Consider the following 26,683-nt stretch of genomic DNA (forward strand, 5'->3'; position numbering starts at 1 on the left):
TATTATAGATCGTGTCCAGAAAAAGTTTCTAAGCATATATAATCACCGCTTTGCAAACCTGGATATTGCACCCTGTACTAGCACTGTTGGATTGTTGTCATTGCCCTCACTTCGCGACCGACGTAATCGCGCTGACCTCCTGTTTCTCTTTAAACTCCTTCACGGTAACCTCACGTGTCCCGAACTTCTCAGCTGTGTCATGTTCCGTATCCCGCGCAAGATCACCAGAGAACATAGACCTTTCCATGTTCCTGCCTGTCATCATGAACACTCAACTGTTCACAGAATACAGAATCTTTATAACACTTACTTTCGTGAACTTGATATCTTTCATAACTCCTTGTCATCGTTCCTTTCCGAGATTTGCCTTGTGTTATAATTTCATGTATTGTTCAAGTGCCCTTCTCCTCCTTTTTCTTTTGTATTTACTTTGCGCTTTGTTGTCGGTACTCTCTTCTTTTCACAATTTTTATTTTTATTCATTTATTGTTTAATGATTTTTCCCTGAGTGTTTAGTTTTTGGTTTGTAATGTATGCGTGCGCCAGCACTCAGACCTTAGGGTTGTTCCTGGGCACGTTAAATAAACATGATTGATTGATTGATTATTATTATTATTATTATTATTATTATTATTATTATTATTATTATTATTATTATTATTATTATTATTATTTGTAAAATGGGTTTGGGGCTTTCTAGGGTTATTCAAAGGATATATCGCAACTTAATGTTTTGCATGTGCGTGATCCCAGCAGCCACATCTCACCTTAACAAGGTTCATACATTATTCTAAATGTCTGCACTCGCCTAAACAAGGTTCAAATGTTATTCTAAATGTCTGCATTCTTTATCAGTGAGCAAAACAGATGTCATGCTCGCATGTCAGGAGCTGTTTTCTTAATTAGTACATTTCCAGAAGCTCACTTTCAAGAGTTGTGCATGCCTTTCCTATCTCATGTACATCATTAAAACTGGTGGTATAGCTGCATTAACAACAATGAAAGAATAAGTGGCCACCTGTGTGCTCATGGGCAGCAAAGAGCAACGTTCATGCATTCTATCATTGATGTGCTGATCAATGGATGTGAACCCTGCCAAATGTAAAAGGGCTCTGCAAATTATTTCTGTGGCGTGTGAACTCTGTGGCATATTTGTCATGTAGCCGCCCTTGAATTGGTTTGCGATATGGCTACCGAAGCCATCAAGCTTGCTGTGTGCTGAAAACAGTCGATCACATTGGGCCCCTTCTCTTCTTTCTTGTGCAAAAATGCACAAATATGACATTATTTCGTTATTTATTCTTCTCTGTTGTGATCACCTTGGCGTGCATATTGCTGCCCATCTCATTTTTTTTGCACGGTCACTGTGCCACCACATCAGTGGCACTACTGAGATGCCCATCAGCTTCCAGGCAACAAATTCCTTGCTGACAGCTCTATTCATTTGAGTGAATGCAGCACTCTTTCAAGGCCTAATGCTTGAAAAATGAGCTGCAGTGAGGCGCAGTGATGTAGTTCTGCCTAGATTGCAACATATTTGGGCTAAGCCTGACAGTGACTACACAATAGAGCAGGTTGGTCATCATTCAGCACCTTGCCTATCTAAGCCTCTCATCTTAACGGCAGCAGCCCTGGCTGCTTCCACACATGTGGAAAGATAGCATGAACACAGTATATACATCTGCATCTATACATGCAGCATGCACATCGTCACTGGAGCAGCCGTTTAGTGTGCTGCTAGCACAATGGAAGCACCACATTAATCCACACTCAATTTTACATTATCTCAAGCTGTGCCGTGGAAGATGAGACATGGCACGATTACTGTATCTGTGATGCCGCATGGCACGTCCTTATAGTAGTCATGCACATGTCATCTTCGACATGATGTCCCTTATGAATGAAGCATCAGCATAACCACTGCCTCGCACCATAGCATAGGGACACTAAAGAGCAATACTAAGTCATCTTAGACTGACTTACGTTGACTTTTACTGCAGAATATAAAGGCCAAATGGTTTTTTTTTCTTTTTTAATGTCATACTGGTGCACCAATGTGGTAGTATGAAAGATTTCAGTGTGTTCCCTCATATTCAAGATATTCATATTCATATTCATATTCAGGGGAAGTACTTCAAAGTTCCTAAGGTTATTCTTTCGCTTCTTTACAATGATGTCATTCTTGACCAGATAAACAAGTAGACCCGAGTAGGTCTTGTCAAAATTCAAGACATCACAGTGAGCCTGGTGCTAGAACTTCACCGCAGCACTACCACTTATCTTCCAATTTTGTTTCTTCTCGGACTTGCCAAGCTGCCTCTTATGTGAACAGTGGCCGTTTTGCTATTGCAGTGCAGAATTTACTAATACAGCCTAACTTGGTAGTCCCCTTTAGCACACCTATAATGTAAAGTGTAAAATTGCCGTTACAGTTGAGCCTTATCTGAGGTGAGTTAATGGTTATGAAAACAGATACCAGAACCATGAGAACTGCCTGTGTGCATTGGGATGGTAGATAATGACTATTTGGTTAGAGTGAATGTACTAGCCACTTTGGCTTGGACTTCTCAGGTCTAGTTACATAATATATGATATACTATGTTAGTAGAATTACAAAAAGACAAGCTTCCTTGTGGGGGCACGTGGAAGCAATAAAAGAACACAAATTGTGCGTATGCGTAATTGACTGCTTGAAGTTTGGCATCATTTGCTTTGCCTATATAGAGGGGCTGTATTGGAGACATGATAGCATTGTTTATTATAGAAACGAGCATGCAAACAAAGAAGACTGATAAAGAAGCAAGGAGAAGCGCTGACTCGCAATTGAGGTTTTTATAGATGCTGTGTATAGTGAGATATACAGCAAACATAAAAACGACAACACACTACTAGCTTCAAAATAAAAAGCACAACCATTTATGCACTTAAGAACGTCTTTTTCATTCAATGAAATGGAAGGATAACTGCTGCGCATTTCATCAAATCTGGTGTGGTACATGTCTGTAATTTTCTGCGGGGTGAAGTTGCGTATTGCTGTGATGGATGATTCCCTAAACGAACATGTGGCTGCACTGTTGATAACTGACCCCTATGTGGTTGTTCGTTGGCTTTATTTTGTGCTCCTGCAATGTTACATCAATGCAACTTCGTGTTTCTCCTGTATTAGTGGGCCCATATTACAAATTTTGCCTCTAGCTCTTCAAGTGGCTGCAGATATGCGTTGCAACACTGCATTTTTTCTTAATGGAGCATTAGTTATTTACAGCAGGGCAAGATTTTTAAACTAATTTTTTTATTGCATGACAGAATTACGACTTGGAACTTGCACTGCACCACCACATTCAGTACGGGATATGGCATGTGCCTGTGGTGCTATGGTAGCTGTCTCCATTTTCTTTTATACCCCATGCATATGCTCCCTGCCAGTTTGAGCTTTCATGGAAAATCACTTTCTGGAAAGTTTATTTGCCAGAATAAGATTTTTATCATTAGTGTTTTACCTGGTGAAAGCCTCATCGCATCATGAATAACTCGAACATAAAAAGAAGGGCCTAAGGCCAGCTGGAAATACTCATTCGTTAAACAATATAAACATCACGTGCTACCTATATTAAATAATTGAAAATAGGATGTTTATATCGTAACAAACAAGTACACTAAGGACAGCATAGGGTAAATTACATGTACGTATTAATTGAAGCAGGAAGTGATAAATTAATGGAAATGAAAGTGGATGAAAAAACTACTGGCCGCAGGTGAGGCACGAAGCCACATCTTCACATTACGCGTGCAATGCTCTTAGCATTTCAGCTACTGCAGCACCGTTTTCCCATCCGCTTTCTGGGGTACTAAGGTTTTATCTACTGGAACTAAAGCTGGGAGTGTTAGCCAGCGCAGCTCAGGGCCTTGACGGCAGATGTGGAACATCCTTTTTTTCTCGCAAACCTCACATTGTGTGATGTATACCTACGTATCAAAGCTTGGTGATGCAAATAAAATGCATTGAAGTGATTAATGTATAAGCATGCCATCGGTCGCTCTGCTGAAGAAATAAGTAATGCATGTGCCAAAACAGAGAGACTGGACATGTATATGAATAAAAATGACATCTTCAAGGTTTAGCCAGAAAAGGAAATGGTGTACAAAAATAAACAATTGTGAGTCTGCAACTTATTTCACCTGTCCCTATATCTTCCAATTACATATCTTGTGTTTATAAGTGCTGCTAGTAGCGTGCATTGCCATGAAGTGTCGTCAACTAGCCTGGCTTATGCATTTCTACTTTACTGGTTCCAAAATGCTGCAGTCTCATGGTTATGAAAACAGACACCAGAACCATGAGAATTTCCAGTGTGCATTGGCATGGGAGATAATGATGATTTGGTTAGAGTGAATGCAATGGCCACTTGGGCTTACACTTCTTAGGTCTAGTTACAATCACTACCACAAAGTGTATGTTAATTGCAAGCACCTACTGCACGTCCTTCAAGCAACTAGTAGCAGGATTCTCACACATAACTGCTACACTGTAAACAGTTTAGAATGTATGCATAAGTAAGAACAGCTGATGGTTTGGTGTGGTAATTAACATGATGAAACAGCACTGAAGATGAACACAAAAGAAGAAACAGATAATGCTGTGAGCTTTGGAGACTGTTGCACAGAAACAACATATCAGACAAGCAGGCACAACCATGCCGACACCTTTTGCAAGGCTAACATCGTCTTTGTATACTAATAAAACACTGACTCACACTAACACTCGCTCGCTCATGCAGCATTGCACAATCTGCCATCTAGCTCACCGTATCCACAGCAAAGTTAATTTCAAAATGTTTTATCACTACCACAAAGTGTATGTTAATTGCAAACACCTACTGCACTTCCTTCAAGCAACTGGTAGCAGTATTCTCACACATAACTTCTACACTGTAAACAGTTTAGAATGTATACATAAGTAGGAACAGCTGATGGTTTGGTGTGGTAATTAACATGATGAAACAGTACTGAAGACGAACACTAAAGAAGAAACAGATAATGCAGTGACTATAAACTAAAGTTTATTAGAAATGTGTGTGCCGTTTCATCATGTTACCACACAAACTTTCCAGTTGTCATTAGTTTTGCAGATTTTAAGCTGCTTGCAGTGCTAAAGTTGAATGCCACACGAAGAAACAACAAGCTTTTTAAGAAACTGTAGCTCACATAAAAGGGCATTTAGAAACCTAGTTGGTGCATATGAAACATGATTTTAAAAACCTTTGCCCCCCCCAAAAAAAAAGCAGACATGGCACGAAAGAAAGAGTAGACAATGGACAAGCGCTTTGAGGGTTCAGAGTTGTGACTACATATGTGTTAGATGGTGCAACATTTAGGAAAAAGGACTCCTGATATATAATTGCCATGGAAGTTTACATTGATTTTCGGTATGGATAACACTGAAAATACTACTCGATCCTACCAGCAGTGGCCACAATGCAATGAACGGGGGCAAAATGCAAAATAATGCTTGTGTATAATGCACTTTGGCTTCATGTTGGACTTCCAGGAGGGCGAAATGAATCCAGTTTCTTCCACCACACTATTATAACAGCTACATACGCACTTGTTGCTTAGGGACATCAAACCCCATGAATGAAATCTTTTTATACAAAGCATTTGGTCACTTGTATGAGCTGTTATTATTGTGCACAGTGTAATGGATGACTGTGGCATTTTTAATGATATTCAAAAGTCTGTGATGACACATGAGTATGTGTATGTTTCGTGTTATATGTTTTGTTGCCATAGAAGCTTCTAACATGTTTTAATCCAGGCACTTTAGCCTCACCCTCACTTCACCAATGCTGCTATATAGTCGCCTGTTACTTTGACTAGTTAACTTTTGTTGAATGCACGGAGAGAACCATGACCACGAATATGTAAGCAAATTTGCAATAAATATGGTAAATAGCCGCCTTTAGAAAAATAATTGTCTCTCACTTGTGTGGATCATGCACAAGATCAAAAACCTCAGTTCCTTAACCATCCTGAGTTGTGTATAACGTAAGTGCTAAATTGCTATATGACAAGATAAACTAAAACAAATTAATAAAGTTATAGTAGAGTGAGTACATCGCTTCAACTCAAGGGTGGGTCCAAGGCAGCTTCACGGGGAGGGAGACGAAAATTATCAAAGACAGGGGGCGGCCTATACTGCAAGCTCACCCTCCGCTGAGAACAAAATAACTTATTAGTCACGGCTAGGTTGCGTGTGCCGCCGCCCGATTTAAAGGGTGCAGCCTTATCCACCCATCCATCCACACTTTTGTGAGCATGTCTCGGAAGTCCCCGATCGCGGGATCGAATCCCTGCCACGGCGGCCCATTTTGATGGGGGCAAAATGCTAAAACACCCGTGCACGTTAAAGAACCCCAGGTGGTCCAAATTACCGGAGTCCCTCATAATCGGCGTGCCTCATAATCAGATCGTGGTTTTGGCACGTAAAACCCCATAATTGAAGTCCCCGAGAAATGCTAGCACTTCAGCGGCATTCCTCCTAATCACCGCAGATTAATTGGGGTGAAAACGCATGGAATTACAAACGTTAAACGCGCATTAATAAGCAACTTTAAAAAAAAGTTAGGATTCGAACACGCGTCTTGTCGAGAATGGTGATAAGGTAACCGCACCCCACGCACTCGACCACAAACACGAATGGCCAATGGGTGTATTTTACGTTGTAATATATATATATATATATATATATATATATATATATATATATATATATTTCTTTTTCATTCGGTTTACTTGGGTTTACAGAATCAGTCACGCTTAAACGTCTCTTTAAGGTTCTATTAGATAAGAAAGACATCACATCGACATGCCGTCGACACCAATGATCGAGTCGAGTGCCTTTTCTGCCGACGGCGCCAAGAAAAGGACTTTGCTATTCCTGCACGTCAGGTCATCGGCTGTCGTGCGAAAACTTCGAAGCATATATCATTCTAGCGAACATTGAAAGGTCTCACTGTTTTGTTTGCTTCTGCCCAAAGCGACGCGAAACAAATTTTGAGTGCTTATGTACACGCTTCAAGCACTCGGCAGCCGCCCTTACGTGCAGACACTTGCGATTACTGTACTACGTAATCCTCTGACCGTAATGCAAGCATACGTTCCTTGTAATTAATTTTTACCATAAGGTCATTCACAAACTATTGCTTAATTATCATGTGTGGAGCACACTTAAGCGGCAGGCGCCAGTATATACCCGTGCCCTGCTGTGAACAACCCGCGGTCTGTCACAGCAAGTCGATCAGCCCGTTCCCCGTGACAGATAAGCATATAAGCGAAGCTGTTATTAAATCTGAACGAAAGTATAGTATCGTCAAGCGAATTCTAATTAATTAACCAACGTGGTATCCGCTCTGTTGAAGGGGTCACAGCTTGCAAACGTATTTCTGGTTCCTGCGCAGTGTGCCTGTGATCAGTGCATTAGTCTTTCAAACATGCTATTTAACCTTAGCAAGTCGTACCAGAAAGTATTGAAAATTGATTACTCGCAAATTGGCTTATTACGGACCAATGTAGCCCAGAGAAAGCCAACTTAGTAACCCATGTTGGCAAGTCCACATGAAAGTTGGTCCAATAATTCCCGCCTTGTTGAATGGACGAGCTAATATTGTTTACTGAATGTGTAATGCGGGCCAGCGTTGGATCTCTATCAGAATGGTACAGCCTATATTCGCGCCACACTGTTAATCTTAGGCCATCATTCGGCCAGGAATTAGAATGGCCCAGCCCATATTGGAACCACGCTGTTATCCTTAGGCCATCACTCGGCCAGGAAGTGCCAATACGTATGCAACGTTGGTCCGAGCTGACGTGCCGCTTGGGATAGAGGCACGGGTAGAACCACATCAAAAAGGTCATTGTACAGTTTTTTCCGGTTCACTTCACTCAAGTATTCAAGTGAAAACCGCTCTGACAAAAACTTACAAGAAACCACAACTTCACAAAGAAAACCATGAACACCACCGGGCAAACTGCCGGCTGAGACAACCATGTTGGGAAAGTGTCTTCCAGGCGAAGTTGACAGACAGTGTATAGGAATGGGTTTTTTACGTCCCTGAAGAAAGTAAACCGATTGACTACCTGTCTCAAAAACAAATGTGACAAACCAAGTCCTCAATTTCGAACTCGAACAAATAAATTGGTGCGACTTGATCTTTCCCAAGACGATGCCCACACGAACACAGCTATACACACGGTGAATTTTCTGAATGTTTACCCTTCAACAGTGCAACACTTGGAGGATATACCAAAGTTTGCTCACTAAAAATATGTTAAAAGTTGTAGCTCTGGAAAGCATAGACCAATTCCAGCCATTCCACTTGTTTACTTTGTCCCGCAGGTTATCAACTTCACTCCTCCAGTACGATTCACTGTCTTTGTAGCACGGGAGGGGAGCTCCGAAGTATTTAACCGGAGTCGTTACGAAACTCATGTTGGCAAAGGTGTCCGGGGCCGCCGGACAGTCCCCGTGCCAGAATCCCAGGCACTTGCCCCAGTTTACCTCGCTGCCGCTCACAGCACAGAAACGTTTAACACATCTGACAGCCTGTGTTATACTGTCTGAATCTGTGCAAAACACGGCAATATCGTCCACATAAGCCAACAGCCGTGCTTCAACCTCATGCAATTTAAACCCGCGGACACAGTCATTCTCTATGACACTCAAACAAAACGACTCCCCCACTACACTATATATAAACAAAACAACAGTGGCGAGAGAGGGCAACCCTGACGTACCGAACGCTTGACTTGAATGCGCTCCCCCACCGCCTTGTTGACAATTAGCCCCGTTGAGCAGTCCCGGTACGCCATGGCAACCCCCTCTCTAATTATTTTACCCAAATTCACATGATCTATAATGCACAAAATAATTTCATGAGGCACCCTGTCGAACGCTTTCTCAAGATCAATTTGGAGCATTGCCACTCTTGCACCGATTGCGCCGCAACATTCGAGAATACTCCGTGCTATGTGTATATTAGAGAAGATAGTTCGGCCTTGAATGCCACACGTTTTATGGGGCTCTACGAGCTCCGTAATGACTGTCTGTAACCTCTTGGCTAAGATTTTCGTCATTATCTTACAATCACCATTAGTAAGGCATATTGGGCGGTAAGAAGTTACTCTGCTCAATGCAACGGGGTCTTCCGATTTCAGTATAAGAACAGTGTGTGAAGATGAAAAGGACGGGGGTCATATTTTGAGCTCGAATGCCTCGTTGTATACATCGGCTAAGACTGGCGAGATCGCCCCTTTCAAAAATTTATAGAAGGCTGAGGTCACACCATCAGGGCCCGGGGACTTCCCCGGATGCATACTTTCAATAGCACTTTTCACTTCCTCTTGTGAAATAGGTTCCTCCAATATTTCTTTCGTGTTGTCGTCTAGTTTTGGCATCAATCTTAAAAAGTCCTTTTTAAAACGGTCAATGTTAACTGAGCATTCAGCGAATAAACCACTCAATGCGCTCAATATCTTCTGCTGCGTCGCTGACTTCCCCACCGTGTTCAATTTCCACTATCTGATTGCGCCGCGCGTGCCACTTTTCTGAGCCCAACGCTCTTTTTGACGGTGCTTCTCCCATTATCAGCCTTTCAGCCCTTGCCCTTACCATAGCACCGCGGTATCTTTCGATATCGAACTGTTCTATTTTACGCTTCAGTGCGCGAATATCTTCCATGAAGATGCCGGGCATCCTGCATTCTTCACTGATCAATTTTTCCAGAGTCCTGCGCATCTGTTTTTCTTCTGTTTTTTTCTCTGCATATCGCATTCGCGTGCTCCAATGCTTTCATTTTAACCGCCTGCTTGAAGTTCTCTCATTTTTCTCTGTGCCGTGTTACCCCCAGCTTTTATTTCAACTTGCTTCACTACGTCCGCCATAAACATTCCATCGCTTAGTAATTTCGAATTAAATTTCTATAGTTGCCACTGGAAGCCCTTTTTTCTTTCTTTCGCACTTGATACTAAAAAGCTAACCAAGCAGTGATCACTAAATGAGATGGCGCTCACTTGGTACTCCTTGCAAAAGGGTATCAAATCAAGGCTTACATATGCTACTATCTAGGAGAGCGTGGCTGGCTGCCTGAAAGTGGGTGCACTGTGTAGTCCTTCCACCACCAAGACATTCAGCCACGTCCTCCAAACCATCGTCCCTTATTATCTCGCTTAGGGCAACGGTGCTTGCGTCCTCATACGGTCGAGTGCTAGTTTTATCACGGGCTGAAAGAACGCTGTTGAAGTCACCGGTAACAATGAGAAGCCTATTACACTGGGTATACTGTTTTAGCTGTTCGAAAAATCTGCGCCTTTCATAAGCAACAGTCGGCGCATACAAACAAATTACACGCCACTCCAATGAAGAAAACAAAAAATCACATACAATAAGGCGACTAGACAGGCATGACGTCACGGCTTCTATTCTGTCTCCAAGACTCTGTCGGACGAACAACACACAGCCGGAAGAGGTTCCCACACCAAGGCTCACTAGAGCACAGTATCGCGCTAAGAATTGGCGCACCATGCCCCCGGTTTCCTCGTCGCCCTCGACTTTCGTCTCCTGCTCAGCTAAAATGTCCAGGTCAAAGTCGCTTACTAGTCGGTACAGCTGATTCTGTTTCCTCCGTGAGGCAAGCCCACGCACGTTTAAATTGGCCACACGAATCGACTTATCCGTTAGGATCATTGTGAGGCGTTGAAAAACCGAGGGGCATGACGCTTACCTCACAACAGCGCTTTAATCCTGAATGCCTTGCCACGGTACAGTCCTCACGGCGGCAAAGGCGGCGTTTCCGCCGTCTTGCGCTCCGTCAAAGTGTTCGGCCGTGGCCGAAAGGGAGGACGCCGCACGGGTGTCGTTTTCGCAGGGGGATCGTCCGTTGCGTCAGCACTAGTTCCCTTCTCATTTTCGCCTGCGTCGTGGGGCCGCTTCCCAGCCGCACTGGCACTGTTGTTGTCAATCCCGGTCATCGGCTCTAGCTCGGAGGGGGTCTCAACGGCTCCGCCGGAAGAGGTGTTGCCGGTACTACTCGCATCACCCTTTTCATTCCGCCCTTCGACGGCATCATGTGGCAGCCCGGCTTCGGGCTTACCTGGTGGTTCAAGGCGGGCGTCCTGTGGAGTGTTCGGCGAACCTGCTTGGGTAGCCGAGATTCGGCTCACACCTGCGGTTTCCTCTGAGTCTGCCTCATCCATGAGGTGATCCGATGCGTCGTTTGCCTGGACTGGTCCAGTCACGCTGGCATATGTCCTTGCGCACTCCGCGTCATCGTGGCCGAAGCGGCGACAACGATTGCAGCGCGGCACCTTGCAGTCACGACGTATGTGCCCAGTGCTCTTGCAGCGCAGACACAGCGGAGCGCGGCCCGGGACAACGAGAGTCAACTCTCCGGCAAACTTTAGCTGATGTGGAATGTCATCGACTTTGACGTCGGAATGCAATTTTAGTCCCACTGAGCTTGTCGTCGAGCCCTTTTCAGTGACGCCTTGCCCTCTCCACTTCTCTCGCGTCACTTCCAACATTTTCCCGTAGGGTGACAGGGCCACACGTACGTCTTCGTCGGTCACGCCGTGCAGCAACCAATGCAACTTTAAGCGAACCTCGAAGTTATTTGGATCAATGAGCAAACATAGGCGATCCTTTACCTTCACGTCGACGGCGGAGAGCAATTTCTGAGCAGCGTCAGCACTCGTCATTGTCACAGCCCACACGTGGTTCATTTGATACGCCCCCAACGCCAAAACTTTAGGGAGCGCACCAAGTTTGGCCAATGTGTCCCGGTAGTCTTCGACGCGTTAGGGCCGGGCTCTGGGATCGCCATGCATGAAAACGGTGTTCGCGACGATGCGTCCAGATGGCAGGTTGGGCAGAATAACCTGATAATCATCAGCACTCGACGCAAAAAACCTGTTACCGCGGCCCATTTGCGCCGCCAGAACCGCTCCGCGGGAGCGACCGTTTCGCTCGAAAGCCGGAACTGGAATGTCGGCCACGACTGCAGCTGCTAAATGCATTCGTGCACTCAGAAGTCACTACTCGGTAAAAATTCATTTGCAAGTTTCTCTTTTTATTGCGATAGCAATTATATGGACACTTGAACCGGATTTCTGCCGTCGGCGTCGCCGTCGTCGTCGCCGTCGTCGTCGCCGTCGCCGTCGCCATCGCCGTGAGGTTCTCTATAGATAAAATCTTCGCCGCGCGCCGTATGCCCGAGAGGAAGCGTGCGGGGACGCGCGCTATCACGGAGAGCGAACGCACTCAATCTCCCACGCGCAAGCAAGGAAGCAGGAAGCCAGCGCCGGAGGGAGCAAGGGGGGGGGGGGGGGGCGCCCTTCTCTTATCTCCACGCGGCTCTGACCTTTAAGCGCCGGCGCATTCAGTTTCCGTTGAAGCGATAGACCGCACGTACCTTCGCCCGCTGCGGCCTATGCTTCCTGCCAGCGTTTTGACAGTCGTTGTCTGCTGTCATTCAGTGTGATCTCTTCGTGTTTGTGCGCGCTCACACCACGCTTGTTCATTCAGTTCGTAATAGTCGGGCCACATTTTCCAACGCACGCTACACACGCAATGCTGCCCGGATCGGCAGTGCAGCGCTACACGTGTGTCCCTTCGCACGCGCGCTGCCCACGGGAAGCGCTTCTCATCAACACCACCGTTTCACACGCGCCTTCTCGTGGTCATCGAGTCTCTCTTCATGTCGGTCTACTTACGCCGCAGCACACCTGCTTACTTAATCAGCTCATGTTTACTACAATTCATATTGCTACCAAAGCCGCTCACCTTACATCGTATGACATGGCTGTGTTGCTATCGCATTCATTGCTTCGCCCTTAGGGCGAAACTGTGACATTTTTTATTTATTCATAGGCGCGTTGCGGTCGGGCATGTGATCACCCTTTAATATTACGCGACCTATACGCAGAACGTGTGGTAACTAAATATTCTACACTTTCTTCCTCTACCAGACGCACATGATCTCACGCAGGCTTGCAAAACAGTAATGCACGCAGTCGACAGGATTTGAACCTGTGCGGGGAGACCCCAATGGATTTCTAGTCCACCGCCTTAACCATTCGGCCACGACTGCAACTGCTAAATGCATTCGTGCACTCAGTAGTCACTACTCGGTAGAAATTCATGTGCAAGTTTCTCTTCATATCCATATAGGCGCGTTGCGGTCGGGCATGTGATCACCCTTTAATATTACGCGACCGATACGCAGGACGTGTGGTAACTAAATATTCTACACTTGCTTCCTCTACAAGATGCACATGATCCCACGCAGGCTTGCAAAACAGTAATGCACGAAGTCGACAGGATTTGAACCTGTGCGGGAGACCCCAATGGATTTCTAGTCCATCGCCCTAAACACTCGACCACGACTGCAGCTGCTAAATGCATTCGTGCACTCAGTAGTCACTACTCGATAGAAATTCATTTGCAAGTTTCTCTTTTTTATTTCCTTATAGGCTCGTTGCGGTCGGGCATGTGATCACCTTTTAATATTACGCGACCGATACGCAGAACGTGTGGTAAATAAATATTCTACACTTGCTTCCTCTACAAGATGCACACGATCCCACGCAGGCTTGCAAAAAAGTAATGCACGAAGTCGACAGGATTCGAACCTGTGCGGGGAGACCCCAATGGGTTTCTAGTCCAACGCTCGGCCACGAGTACTTTTTTTAACACGAAAGTGTTTTATGCCGGGGTCCACCAAGACTTCACTGACGTATTTCCGTCACGGAAATACGTCATAGAACATAATACAAAGAAAGAAACCAGAAGAAAAAGTTCCACAAACATGCAAAATTTGGAAATCGAACCCACGACCTCTCGGTCCGCGACGATAGATCGCCGAGCGTTTAACCCATTGCGCCACAAACGCATTTGCAGAGAGCTACACAGACGCGCCTTATATATCTAACACTCCTCCGTGTACCCGCGCTCTTGCTCGGGGCGGTGCCGCCGCCTACGAGCAGAAAAGAGAAGTACTGCATTATGACACTAACGCGCACCGACAGTGAACGCTTCGGTGGTCTCAGCACTACGACGCCTCGATGCCAGCATTCGAAGGGACGCTGGCATCAAGAAGCACTACCAACGCCACCTAGGTGGCGTTCACCGTACTCAGCACAGCGGAGCGTGGCCTCCGCAATTAGCTCTGAAAATGTTTCTGAAGTTGATCGCGGAGGCTGCAATTACGACGCGCTGTACGCGCTGATTTGACTCGGTGACGATTCAGTTACGTGCTTTGTCTTGCGCGTTGTATTAGTGTGTCAGTTACGTGCTTCGTCTTTCGCGTTGTGCTAGCGTGTGCAGCGTAGTGCAGCTTCCATATGCACGACGGTTGCTCATGGTCATCGACGTTGGTAGTCGTGATGGAGGAGACGTGCCACCAGGCGTCAGCGTGGGTGCATCAACGCCTAAGGGCGCTTTAGCCACAAAACACCAATAGACATTATATATCAATGTGCAATAAACATTACACTGCTTCTGTGAAGACACGTTTCACTTTCGTGTTCTATACCGATTCCTATATAAGAGGGATCAACCACATTTTTTTCTTTATTGCCTGTTTCATAACAAAACATACACAGCACACAGGAATTCTCTGCCTCGAATTCAAAACAAGAAAAGATAGTACAATATATTATATTGCGATAGAAATTATATGCACACTCCAAGCGAACTTCTGCCGTGGTCGTGGACGTCGTTGTGAGGTTCCGTATAAAGTCCAAACACGGTAAAATCGTCGCCGCGTGCCGGCGTTACGCTGCGTATGCGAGTGCAAGCTTGCGATGGTCAGCCGACACCTGCTGCTCAATCCCGCGCGCGCGAGGGGAAATGCGGGGTGGAAGCGCGCTGCTTCTGTCGCGCGTCAGGCACGGGGGGAAAGGGGAGGGGGGGGGGGTAGGATTGTCTTGCTCCGGCGGCGGCCGCGTGGGTGTCGTATCTCGAAAGCAATTTGCGACGTGAACTATGTTCAACTAGAGCCGGTAACTTCGTATGCGCTGTGTTTTCGACGTTTAGTTCGCTTTGAAGCGATAGGCGACACGAAGGTCAATAAGCTCGCGGCTATAGCTGCGCCTCTTTACTCCAGCGTTCTGACAACGAGTTTCCGCGGTCATCGAGCGAGATGCGTTCATGTTTACCTGTGCGCGCGTGACACCGTGCTTGTCTATTTAGTTAGTAGTTGAATGTTTACAAGTTTATACGGCCCATTAAACTACTCTCCTTGCTTTGTATAGCTCTCTACTAATTTGCTATCGCAATCGAGGCTTCGCCTGTCGGGCGAAACTGCGACATTTTCTTTAATACGCCAGGGAATATGTATGGGGTGGAGCACTGATGGCAGACATATCCAAATCATGACCGGCAAATTTTGCCATGACTTCCACTGAGTGAAGACGCTTAATACCGTGTGATTTGCTACACCTTCACTGGTCATCGGCCTTCAGAGGGTGGAATGGCTCTTCATTTTCTTCCTGCTTCCCTCCTAAACGCACACGTACAGGCTCCTTATATAAACAGGCAGAGCGGAAAAGGGAGTAGCCAAGTTAGCACAGAGTAACAGACACGTACGCTCGCATACATCTAGAAAAAGCGAAGATGCAATGATAGGTACCCCTTTGTTCTCCCTTTTGTGTTTGTTTCGGCGTTAAGTGGTTGACTAAGTATACGGACAGTCAATCTCTCCCACTATTTCCCGCTCTCTTGGCTCAATCCGCCCGAAGGGGAGCTTAGCGAGCATGGGCGGCAAACATGCACACGTCTAATGTCAATGACAGAGAGATGGACAGAGAGAGGTTGGGGTTGACGTCAGTGTTTATGTCACCATGAATAAATTGAAACGAAAACTTTAGTCGTGCTAGTTTTGCTCTACTTTGCAGTGTTAATAAACCAGCTCTCTTTATTAATTCAGTCAATGAATCCGTTAACTTGTACTTATTAAAACAGAACCTTATTGTCTTCCTCTACACCCCTTCCATTCTTGCAATGAGTTTATTTGTGTACGGAAACCAAACAAAATTGGCGTGCTCCAGCACTGTTCAAACAAGCATTTTGTAGGCCAGCAATTTTTTTCTGGGGGCGCAAGACGGTGTCTTCTCAGAAAGAAGAGTCGCTTTAGTGCTCAGCATGTACATTGATTTCCACTTGAGGTTATTTTGTTAACATGGCTTTCCCATCGGAGAGCGTATGTTAAAGTGACACCTAAATATTTACGCTGAAATGCACAAGTGAGAGGTGTGTCATTAATAATGTAAGTAAACTCAGATATCTGTTTCTTATTGTTAGCGTTACAGATTTTTGGGCATTTAGAGTCATGTGCCACTCCTGACACCAAGAAAAGGCAGAATTTTGTATATGGTGATTATCACTGTGATTAATTTCGCGGTACAAAATACAATAGTCAGCGAATAGACGGACGTTACCATGTAATCGGGAAGGCAAATTTTTTATGTATATTAAAAATAAAATTGGGTCCAAAACACTGCCTTGACGCACTCTCGATGCAACAAGCGCTAAATTGGAAGCTTCGTTATGAATATACACGAATTGTGAGCGGTATAGTTCGGCACAGGGCCTCATGAGTGCACTCACTCACACTCGCACTTATTTCAAAGGGGTGAGTGCGAGTGAGTGCCAGTGAATGTGAGTGGAAGTGAGTGCAAGTGCGAGTGAGTGCCAGTGAGTGGGAGTGCAGGTGAGTGCCAGTGAGTGCCAGTGAATGTGAGTGCAGGTGAGTGCGAGTGAGTGCCAGTGAGTGTGAGTGCAGGTGAGTGCGAGTGAGTGCCAGTGAATGTGAGTGCAGGTGAGTGCGAGTGAGTGCCAGTGAATGTGAGTGCAGGTGAGTGCGAGTGAGTGCCAGTGAGTGTGAGTGGAGGTGAGTGCGAGTGAGTGCCAGTGAGTGTGAGTGCAGGTGAGTGCGAGTGAGTGCCAGTGAATGTGAGTGCAGGTGAGTGCGAGTGAGTGCCAGTGAATGTGAGTGCAGGTGAGTGCCAGTGAGTGTGAGTGGAGGTGAGTGCGAGTGAGTGAGTGCCAGTCAGTGTGAGTGGAGATGAGTGTCTGTGAGTGTGAGTGGAGGTCAGTGCGAGTGCGAGTGAGTGCCAGTGAGTGTGAGTGGAAGTGAGTGTGAGTGGAGTGAGTGCGAGTGAGTGTCAGTGTGTGAGTGGAAGTGAGTGCGAGTGCGATTGAGTGCCAGTGAGTGGGAGTGCAGGTGAGTGCCAGTGAATGTGAGTGCAGGTGAGTGCGAGTGAGTGCAGTGAGTGCGAGTGAGTGCCAGTGAATGTGAGTGCAGGTGAGTGCGAGTGAGTGCCAGTGAATGTGAGTGCAGGTGAGTGCGAGTGAGTGCCAGGTGAGGGAGAGGTGAGTGCGAGTGAGTGCCAGTGATGTGAGTGCAGGTGAGTGCGAGTGAGTGCCAGTGAATGTGAGTGCAGGTGAGTGCGAGTGAGTGCCAGTGAGTGTGAGTGAGGTGAGTGCGAGTGAGTGCCAGTGAGTGTGAGTGCAGGTGAGTGCGAGTGAGTGCCAGTGATGTGAGTGCAGGTGAGTGCGAGTGAGTGCCAGTGAATGTGAGTGCAGGTGAGTGCCAGTGAGTGTGAGTGGAGGTGAGTGCGAGTGAGTGAGTGCCAGTCAGTGTGAGTGGAGATGAGTGTCTGTGAGTGTGAGTGGAGGTCAGTGCGAGTGCGAGTGAGTGCCAGTGAGTGTGAGTGGAAGTGAGTGTGAGTTGAAGTGAGTGCGAGTGAGTGTCAGTGAGTGTGAGTGGAAGTGAGTGCGAGTGCGAGTGAGTGTCTGTGAGAGTGAGTGGAGGTGAGTGCGAGTGCGAGTGAGTGCTGTGAGTGTGAGTGGAGGTGATTGTGAACGTGAGTGAGTGCGGGGCCTTGAAAAAATTATGGTGAGTGAGTGTGAGTGAGTATTCTCCCACACTGCCGACCTATACTCTCGGGTGACCTGAACGACCTTTCCAAAGGCCACCAGCGCCGTTCTTACATCTTTATCGGCCACACCATGTATTCGCCAATGAACACGCAGCCGCACCTGCTGGTCTTGCGGGTCGACCACGATGCAGCGCCGCCTCTTTACCCTGAGCTCCTTGACGTCCAGCAGCCGTTTCGTGGCGTCGGCGTTGATCATGGTCACCACCCAGACGTGGTTTATCTGGTAGGCCCCAAGGGCAAGCACCTCCGGCAGCAGTCCTGTTGGGCCAAGAGCGTCCCGAAAATCCTCATCTCTGTAGGGTCTGGCTCGCACGTCACCGTGCAAAAACACGGTGTTCAGCACCACGCGTCCTTTTGGCAGGGGAGGCAAAATAATCTGATAGCCTGTGTCGTCTTCGCAGTTCACCCTGTTTCCGCGGCCAACGAGGGCCGCTATCGCCGCTCCACTGGAGCCCATGATTCCGCTGACCGCTCAGCTAGGCTGCCGGAAGCAGAATGACTCGGCCACGACTGCAGCTGCTAAATGCATTCGTTCACTCAGTAGTGACTACTCGGTAGAAATTCATTTGCAAGTTTCTCTTTTATATTTCCTTATAGGCGCGTTGCGATCGGGCATGTGATCACCCTTTCTTATTACGCGGCGATACGTACAACGTGTGGTAACTAAATATTCTACACTTGCTTCCTCTACAAGATGCACATGATCCCACGCAGGCTTGCAAAAAAAAGTAATGCACGCAGTCGACAGGATTTGAAACCTGTGCGGGGACACCCCAATGGATTTCTATTCCATCGCCTTAACCACTCGGCCACGACTGCAGCTGCCAAATGCATTCGTGCGCTCAGTAGTCACTACTCGGGAAATATTCAATTGCAAGTTTCTCTTCCTTATTTCCTTAAGCGCGTTGCGGTCGGGCATGTGATCACCCTTTAATATTACGCGACCAATACGTAGAACGTGTGGTAACTAAATATTCGACACTTGCTTCTTCTAAAGATGCACATGATTCCACGGAGGCTTGCAAAAAAAATTATGCACGCAGTCGACTGGATTTCAACCTGGTCGGTGAGACCCCAATGGGTTTCTAGTCCAACGCTCGGCCACAAGTACTTTTTTTCTTTATTGCCTGTTTCATAACAAAACATACACAACGCACAGGAATTCTCCGCCTCGAATTTAAAACAAGAAAAGATAGTACAATTCTAGGTGCGGGTGTAGATTGTCTATAAACGTTTGTTTAAAAAAGCATAATGGTGGCAAGTTGTCCAAAGGTTGGTAACCACTCAGGTGGTTCACTGAGTACTTTATACACTTCGAATAACATCACCATGTCACATGGCACGCCTTCTGTCTCTTCAAGAGGTAAAAACCGGATTCCAAAAGGTGTTAATGGGAATTCGTTATTAATGGTCCTTTGTAGGATGTTCCAATAGAAGACTGAGTCCCAGCACTCGAGAAAAATGTGCTCCATTGTTTCCGGTTTCTTACAGATACCACCAGGGGGCGAACCGGAGCGAACGTACCTCGCATGAGCTCCGTGAACAACCAATTCTTGTGGCGTGCAAACTACGTTCCGACCAAAATTCCATCGGTGTCAGGTCCCTGATGCTACCGGCTCTCGCTGTACACCAGTTTCATCACCATCGGCCCACCGGGAGGGCAATTACGGCCCAACACCCGTTCGGGCACACCGAACGACAGCCAGCCCTAACCAAGACTACGGCATCATCGCCTCGCCGCGCCGCAGCTGCACGATACCGGACGACGCAGAGCCCCAAGGCCGCACCGAGGGCGGGTCAACCACCCCACCGACCCACCGGGTAAGCTCTTTTCAAGGCATGGACGTCGTTGAAGTAGAGGGAGAAACTATTGCACCTGGAGAAGGAACTAAAGAAGCGGGCTGGCTTACCAGCCACCGCAATAGGAGCCGTAGAGCTATAGAGCAGTTCAGCATAATGAGTAATGAAACAAGCAAAACAACTGGCACTGGCGAAGCGCGCTCTGGTGCATGCCAGAGCACAGCGCGTGCCACCAAGAAACCGAAGCCGCCGCGACAGCCACAACTTCCAAGGGAAGATATAAAGATCATCGTACGGCCCCGCGGCGGGCTAAATGTCTCAAAACTAAGTGATGCGCAAATTCGAGATGAAGTATTGCGAGCCGCAGCAGTACCGATTGCAGAGGCGGAAGATGACATATATCGCTCCTGCGCGGAAAAAAATGTCATAGTAATCAGCACTCCGCGAATGGCAAATGCTGAGAAATACAACCGCATCAGGGAACTCCAAATTGGAGACACGCACTACGAAGCCACAGCCTACGCCGCCCCACCGGCAGACACCTACAAAGGCGTAATCCACAACATTCCGGTCTACGACACTGCGGAGGACATCACCAAAAGTCTCATCTACAAGAAGAACCCCACCATCTTGCAGGCCCGTCGCATGGGCAACACCAACTCAGCCATCATCATCTTTGAAGGCCCAAATGTACCCTTCTACGTCTACTACAGAGGCGCCGAGTACCGCTGCTACCTCCACAAGAAAAAAGTCGAAGTGTGCGGAGCCTGCGGCCGGATCGGTCATCGCGCGGACGTGTGCCCTACCCCCGACAAGAAACAGTGCAAAGACTGTGGTGCCCAAAACCCCGCGGACAATCACAGCTGCAACCCTAAGTGCGCGCTGTGCGGTAAAGATCACCCCACGGGAGACAAGAGCTGCCAGAGACGCTTTCAGACGCCTTTCCTCATCAAACAGCGCCAGTGGGAAAAACAGCGACAACAACAACAACAAACCTTGCACAACCACAGCGGCGGTGGCGGCAGAGACCCATCGTTGCCACGTCAAGCAGGCAAGCAGACAACGGCAGCCCAACGCCCATCCCGATTAAAATCGAGGGACACTGCCGCCGATCGCAAGGCATCCAGATCAAGATCCCCATCGGGACATAGACCCCAAGCTAAACAAGAAAGCAAGACCTCAACCAATAACAACAAGGTGAGCTGGGCAAATGTAGTCTCCCAGTCCGAACCCACTAAAAGAGAAAACCCCACGCTCCCCTCATCTCACGACAGCGAGCTAACTAAAATCAAACAAATGCTCGAAATTCTACTAACAGAGAATAAGGCCCTCAAGGCCGAGGTAGCCCGACTGAAGGCGACACCGCCGAAAGAAGTTGTACCCGCAGAACCAGAAACTGCCCATATAGAGATAGATGCACCTCCGGCAGTTGCAGAACCTACCACACAATACGCGCAGTCAGATTTCGATACCGAGAGCCTACCCGCGAAGCGCAGAGCGGTAGAACAATCCCCTCCTTCCCAAGGGACAACCGCCCACTCTGGCACCTCTAAGCGTAACATCAGGGAAGAGACGATCATAGAGGAAATCACCAGGGCCATTGATATCAAATTCGAGATAATGCATAAAACATTCCACGCCATGATAACAAACCTTGCCGAAAATTATAATGCTAGAATCGCGGTTCTCGAAAACGCCCAATAAAGGCCTAGCGTAGGGCCCATTAAAGTAACTAGGCCTTACAACCGCCCGACCAACGATGGCCTCGAATAGCGGTAAAAGCGCTATGTACGTCATATGGCAATCGAACTGCCGGGGATACCGCCGCAAGCGAGGGAATCTCCAGCAGTTCCTACAAACTAAGGATTCCGAAGCTCCAGACATAATTGCCCTCCAAGAGACGGGGGGTCAGGCCAAATTATCAGGCTATGCGTCCTTCTGCTCCGATGTATCGGGCACAGGCAAAGCGCCAATCGCTACGCTAATCAAACGAAACATACCGGCACTCATACAGGAGACCGGCATTGTGTCGGTAGAACACGTCCTAGTGGAAATTATTCCTACGGCAAAGCGAGGATCTGGCAGCCTGTTTGTGCTCAACGTATACAGCAAGCGTAAACAGCAACACAGATTCCTCAATCTATTCCGGAAAGCAGCACACATTGCAAACAAACAACCATTTGTCAAACTAGGCGACTTCAATGCACACTCATCTGCATGGAGCTATCGCACCGATCACCGCAAAGGCCGTCAATTGTGGCTAGGCGCGCAGCAGGAGCAACTCACGCTGCTCACAGATCCGACACAACCCACGCGCACAGGAAATAGCGTCTGCGTGGACACTACACCAGACCTAACCTTCACCAAAAACGTGTCAGGCGCCACATGGTTCAACATGCAAGAAAACTTGGGAAGTGACCACTTCATAGTGGCCACCAAAATCCGAACGGGACCCGCCAAACCTATCGGCAAACGAATCCACATCATGGACTGGGACAATTTTAGGCAACTACAAACAAACAAAAACGAGCCTGCCGTTCCTGAGATTATAGACATTAAGGCATGGGTCGACAACTTACAACAAACCGTTAAGCAGGCGACCATAACCATACCAGAAGAAGCTAATATCCAGGCGGCAGATGCCAAGCTCCTCCACATGTGGGAAGCAAAAGCTAGCTTGGAAAGACGACTAAAACAACAGAAACTGAATAGATCCCTACGCAAACGCATATCGATCTTAAACAAACAAATTGAGGACTATGCTCACCAGCTAACCCACCAAAACTGGCACAGTGCATGTGATGGAATGGAAGCGCAAATAGGCATGGCCAAAACATGGCGCATACTTAGATGTCTACTCGATCCCGAGAGCAGTAAAACTATGCAGGGCATAATCTCAGCAAAATAATCTATAATTACCCGGGATCAGACACAGACTTAATTAACGAACTCAAGAATCTATACATCGGAAACCATTCCAAAATGCCCTTACCCGCATACACGGGAGATCCAAACCCAATAATCGACGAACCAATCACGGAAGCTGAAGTCCGTGAGGCCATACACGGTCTACGAACGCACTCCGCTCCGGGTCCGGACGGCGTAACAAACAAAACTATACGGAACCTGGACGATGACTCCATAGAAGCACTAAGTATCTGAATAAGTGTTGGGAGACTGGCCACATCCCTCAACAGTGGAAGGAAGCTAAAATTGTCATGATACCAAAGCCAGGCAAGAGGTTGCAGCTACAGAACCTAAGACCCATCTCGCTCACCTCCTGCCTAGGGAAACTTCTGGAACACATCATCCTTACTCGCCTAAACAAACACATGGAAGCGCACGACCTGTACCCTCACACGATGATTGGATTCAGACCCAAGCTTTCCACGCAGGACATTATGCTTCAGATTAAGCACCAAATAATAGATGGTGATCACAGCTCAGAACATGATACCCGGGCCATTCTTGGCCTTGATCTAACCAAAGCCTTCGACAATGTTCATCACGAAGCCATCCTAACCCAGATAAACAAACTAGGAGTTGGCTCCAGAGCATACAATTATATAAACGACTTTCTTACAGACAGGACAGCCACAATCACCGTCGGTGGGGTAACCTCGAAGAGCATTTCTCTCGGGAATCGAGGGACACCCCAGGGCTCGGTCCTGTCTCCCTACTTCTTCAACATGGCCATGCTAGAATTACCAAGCAAGCTAGCTAAAATCCCTAAACTACAGCATAGCTTATATGCAGACGACGTGACACTCTGGGTAACCGGAGGGAGTGACGGAGAAATCCAAGAAACTTTGCAAAGCGCGATCGAAGTTGTCACAGAATACGTAACACCTAAAGGACTTTCCTGCTCCCCGCAAAAGTCAGAGTTACTTCTGTATAGACCCACTTGCAGATGCAGGAAAACTGTCACCACACCCCCTCAAATCATGCTCAAAGCTAACGACCAGGACATCCCAATAGTACCGAGCATCAGGATCCTTGGACTCAGAATACAGGCCAATGGACACAACAACGAAGTGATAAAGGCACTAGACTCGCACGTACATCAAACAACAAGACTCATTTCACGCATCGCCAACAGACACCACGGCATGAAAGAAACTAATTTACGCAGATTGGTACAGGCTTTTGTCATAAGCAGAATAGTGTACGCTAGCCCATTCCTGCAACTAAAGAATGATGAACGCTCCAAAATTAACCTCATGATTAGGAGAGCATACAAGCAGGCTCTACACCTACCAATTACGACCGCAAACGAAAAGTTTGAGGCTCTAGGAGTACACAATACTCTTGACGAGCTCATGGAAGCCCAAAGAATTGCCCAACTGGAGAGACTCTCGCGTTCTCCGACGGGGCAACACATTCTCCAATCACTCGGGATTACATACAACACCCAATTCGGACCAAAGCGTGACATTCCCACAGAGTTAAGAAAACACATACACGTCCCACCATTACCTAAGAACACTCACCCTCTGCATAACCAAGAGCGCAGGCAGGAAAGAGCCAAATCCTTACAAACGCTTTGCAAACTCTCAGGACGTGGCCTATGTAGACGCTGCCGAGTATCGTGACCAAGACGTTATGACAGCGGCTGTACTAGATCAGCAAAATCAAATCATCGCTGCAAGCTCAGTTATTACAACCTGGCCGGAGGTCGGGGAGGAAGTCGCAATAGCCTTGGCGTGCGCTTCCTCCGCAGCCAAATTCATAGTCAGCGACTCAAAGACAGCTATACGAAATTTCGCGAAAGGGCGCATTTCGCCTGAAGCCCTCAAAATTCTGGCTAGGGTACCCGAGACCCGGCGCAGATGGACGCAACTCGTTTGGGCACCGGCGCACTCCGGTCTTCCGGGAAACGAAGCTGCTCACAGTGCGGCGCGAGAACTGGCAATCCGCGGCCGCACGACAACCTCTTGCGAGGAGCACTTCGAATCCCTCCGCCGTTCAGGCAGGGACCGGATGGTATCCTACAAGGAAATTCTACAATTCTACCGCCAGGGCAGGAGGCATTACCCTGCCGGTCACAAAAGTTTAGATAAAAAGCAATCAGTTACCTGGCGCCTTTTACAGACGCACACTTTCCCAAACCCAGTGACGTACAGTCACCTCTATCCTGGGCTATATACAGCAGATTGCAAATTATGCGCAGGTAGAGCCGATCTTTATCACATCATGTGGGCATGTCCCCTGATAAGGTACAAAAACCCACTAGCTTATTGCCTCCCCATCCCATCACTACCCTAGAGCAGTGGGAGACTGCACTGCTCAGCTCAGACCTGGATCTCCCACTCCGGGTCGTCCAGATGGCCGAAGACGCCGCCAAAGCACAAGGCCTGGCCGCCGCCTGAGGAAGAAGAGGACGGGCCCTCCCACTCCCCTCCTCCCTAAACTCCATCTCGGACAAAATAAAGTTTATACTACTACTACTACAGATGTGGCAATTAACCTTCTGCTGCAACCATGGCGTGCCAGTGTGTAGCATGAAGAAAATGTTTTTGTTGTTGCTCTTACTGGCATTCATTTTACTCGCCTAAACACGTTCAGCCCTCGCCCTAGTGCATATATTGCAAGGTATATTGGCACAGGACACATATATCTATTAAATCTTGGTATAATCACTTTCTTGCGACAATACTAATGTATTCCAAAGAAAAGTGTGCTTTTACAAGACGGAAAGCACTTATTCAAACAAAAATCCTTTGACAGGTACTTTCGGTCTAGCACATGACGTCACTACACATTCTGGCAGTGCGTCAGCTAATCGCGTCTGGATAACGCCCCGCACAAAACAATCGTGTTCGTCCCGCAAGAACATGAATCGCGACACTAACTGTTTCAAAATCAAATGTGATAACCCCAACCCTCCTTTCTGCACATAATGAAACAGATTCAGACGACTCATGCGCTCCCATGCTGACCCCACACGAACATAGCAAACACCCTGTGAAACTTCTGTACACACACTCGCGACGTACTTAAAGCTTGTAACATATAAAACACTTTGGCGACAAGAAAAAAATTGCACACCGTGGCTCTCGCGAATATTGACAGATTCTTGCCACCCCACTTCATTGTTTGTGCTTTAAGTCGCTCAGTTTGCTCGGCCCATTGCGTCTTCATATCGCGATAGTATTCTAAAGGAACACCAAGGTAACTGGCTGGCGTATCAGTGAACAGTATCGTTTCGACCATTGCTGGCTGGCTGTCCCATTCACCGTGCCCGAAGCCTAAGCTTTTTTGCCAACTTATGGCACTCTCAGTGAGAGTGCAAAACCTTCTTGCATCCTTGACTGCCTCCCGAATGCTCTCTTGATCTATGCAAAAAAGTGCGATGTTTTCTGCGTAAGCTAGTATTTTTACCTCTTGCATTCAAAGACGGTAGCCGCGAATATTTTCGTTTTCTCGTACCTTCAAACAGAAAGGTTCAAGAAAAATTGCACAAAGTAAAGGCGCAAAGGGTACCCCTGGCGGACACTGGATAACACTGGTATACTTTCACTAATTCTTTTGTTGATTACCAGGTGAGCAGAACACTTCTCATAGACCATGGCTACTCCATCCTGAAGCAATTTGCCTACATTAATGTGTTCTAACACTGCAAGCAGTATGCTGTGAGCAACCCTGTCATAAGCTTTTTCTAGATCTAATTGAACCATTGCTACGCATTCGAGGTATACTCCAATATACTCCTAGCGACGTGAATATTCGACATTATTGTTCTTTTCCTGATACCGCAATGTTTAGTGAGGACCTACTATTAACTGACTGTCGCCATTTTCTGAGCACTTTCATGTAGATTTTATAATCCACGTTTGTTAGGCTTATAGGCCTGTATCCATTAACTGATCGCAACTTTATCGCTTCATTG

At 47.1% G+C, this 26,683-nt stretch overlaps 1 protein-coding gene and 3 non-coding genes across 4 annotated transcripts; 1 reads left to right on the forward strand and 3 right to left on the reverse strand.

Annotated features, from left to right (window-relative positions):
* Window positions 1–13,060: 13,060 nt before the first annotated feature.
* Trnas-aga (transfer RNA serine (anticodon AGA)) lies at window positions 13,061–13,142 on the reverse strand. Its single transcript has one exon. It is a non-coding gene; the product is annotated as a tRNA-Ser (tRNA).
* Window positions 13,143–13,356: 214 nt separating this feature from the next.
* On the reverse strand, window positions 13,357–13,441 carry Trnas-aga (transfer RNA serine (anticodon AGA)). The gene has a single exon. It is a non-coding gene; the product is annotated as a tRNA-Ser (tRNA).
* A 5,289-nt stretch (window positions 13,442–18,730) lies between these two features.
* On the reverse strand, window positions 18,731–18,813 carry Trnas-aga (transfer RNA serine (anticodon AGA)). The gene has a single exon. It is a non-coding gene; the product is annotated as a tRNA-Ser (tRNA).
* A 1,020-nt stretch (window positions 18,814–19,833) lies between these two features.
* Window positions 19,834–21,498, forward strand: LOC119440343 (uncharacterized). The gene has a single exon (XM_037705266.2). It carries the CDS (start codon window positions 19,834–19,836, stop codon window positions 21,496–21,498), a length of 1,665 nt encoding a protein of 554 aa, XP_037561194.2.
* The last annotated feature ends 5,185 nt before the right edge of the window (window positions 21,499–26,683 follow it).

This window comes from Dermacentor silvarum, chromosome 1 (assembly GCF_013339745.2).
Source record: "Dermacentor silvarum isolate Dsil-2018 chromosome 1, BIME_Dsil_1.4, whole genome shotgun sequence".
In the NCBI taxonomy this organism is placed as follows: domain Eukaryota; kingdom Metazoa; phylum Arthropoda; class Arachnida; order Ixodida; family Ixodidae; genus Dermacentor; species Dermacentor silvarum.

What these genes read in the sequence shown, in the direction of transcription:
- LOC119440343 (XM_037705266.2), top strand. Translation starts at nt 19,834, where the DNA reads ATGGACGTCGTTGAAGTAGAGGGAGAAACTATTGCACCTGGAGAAGGA.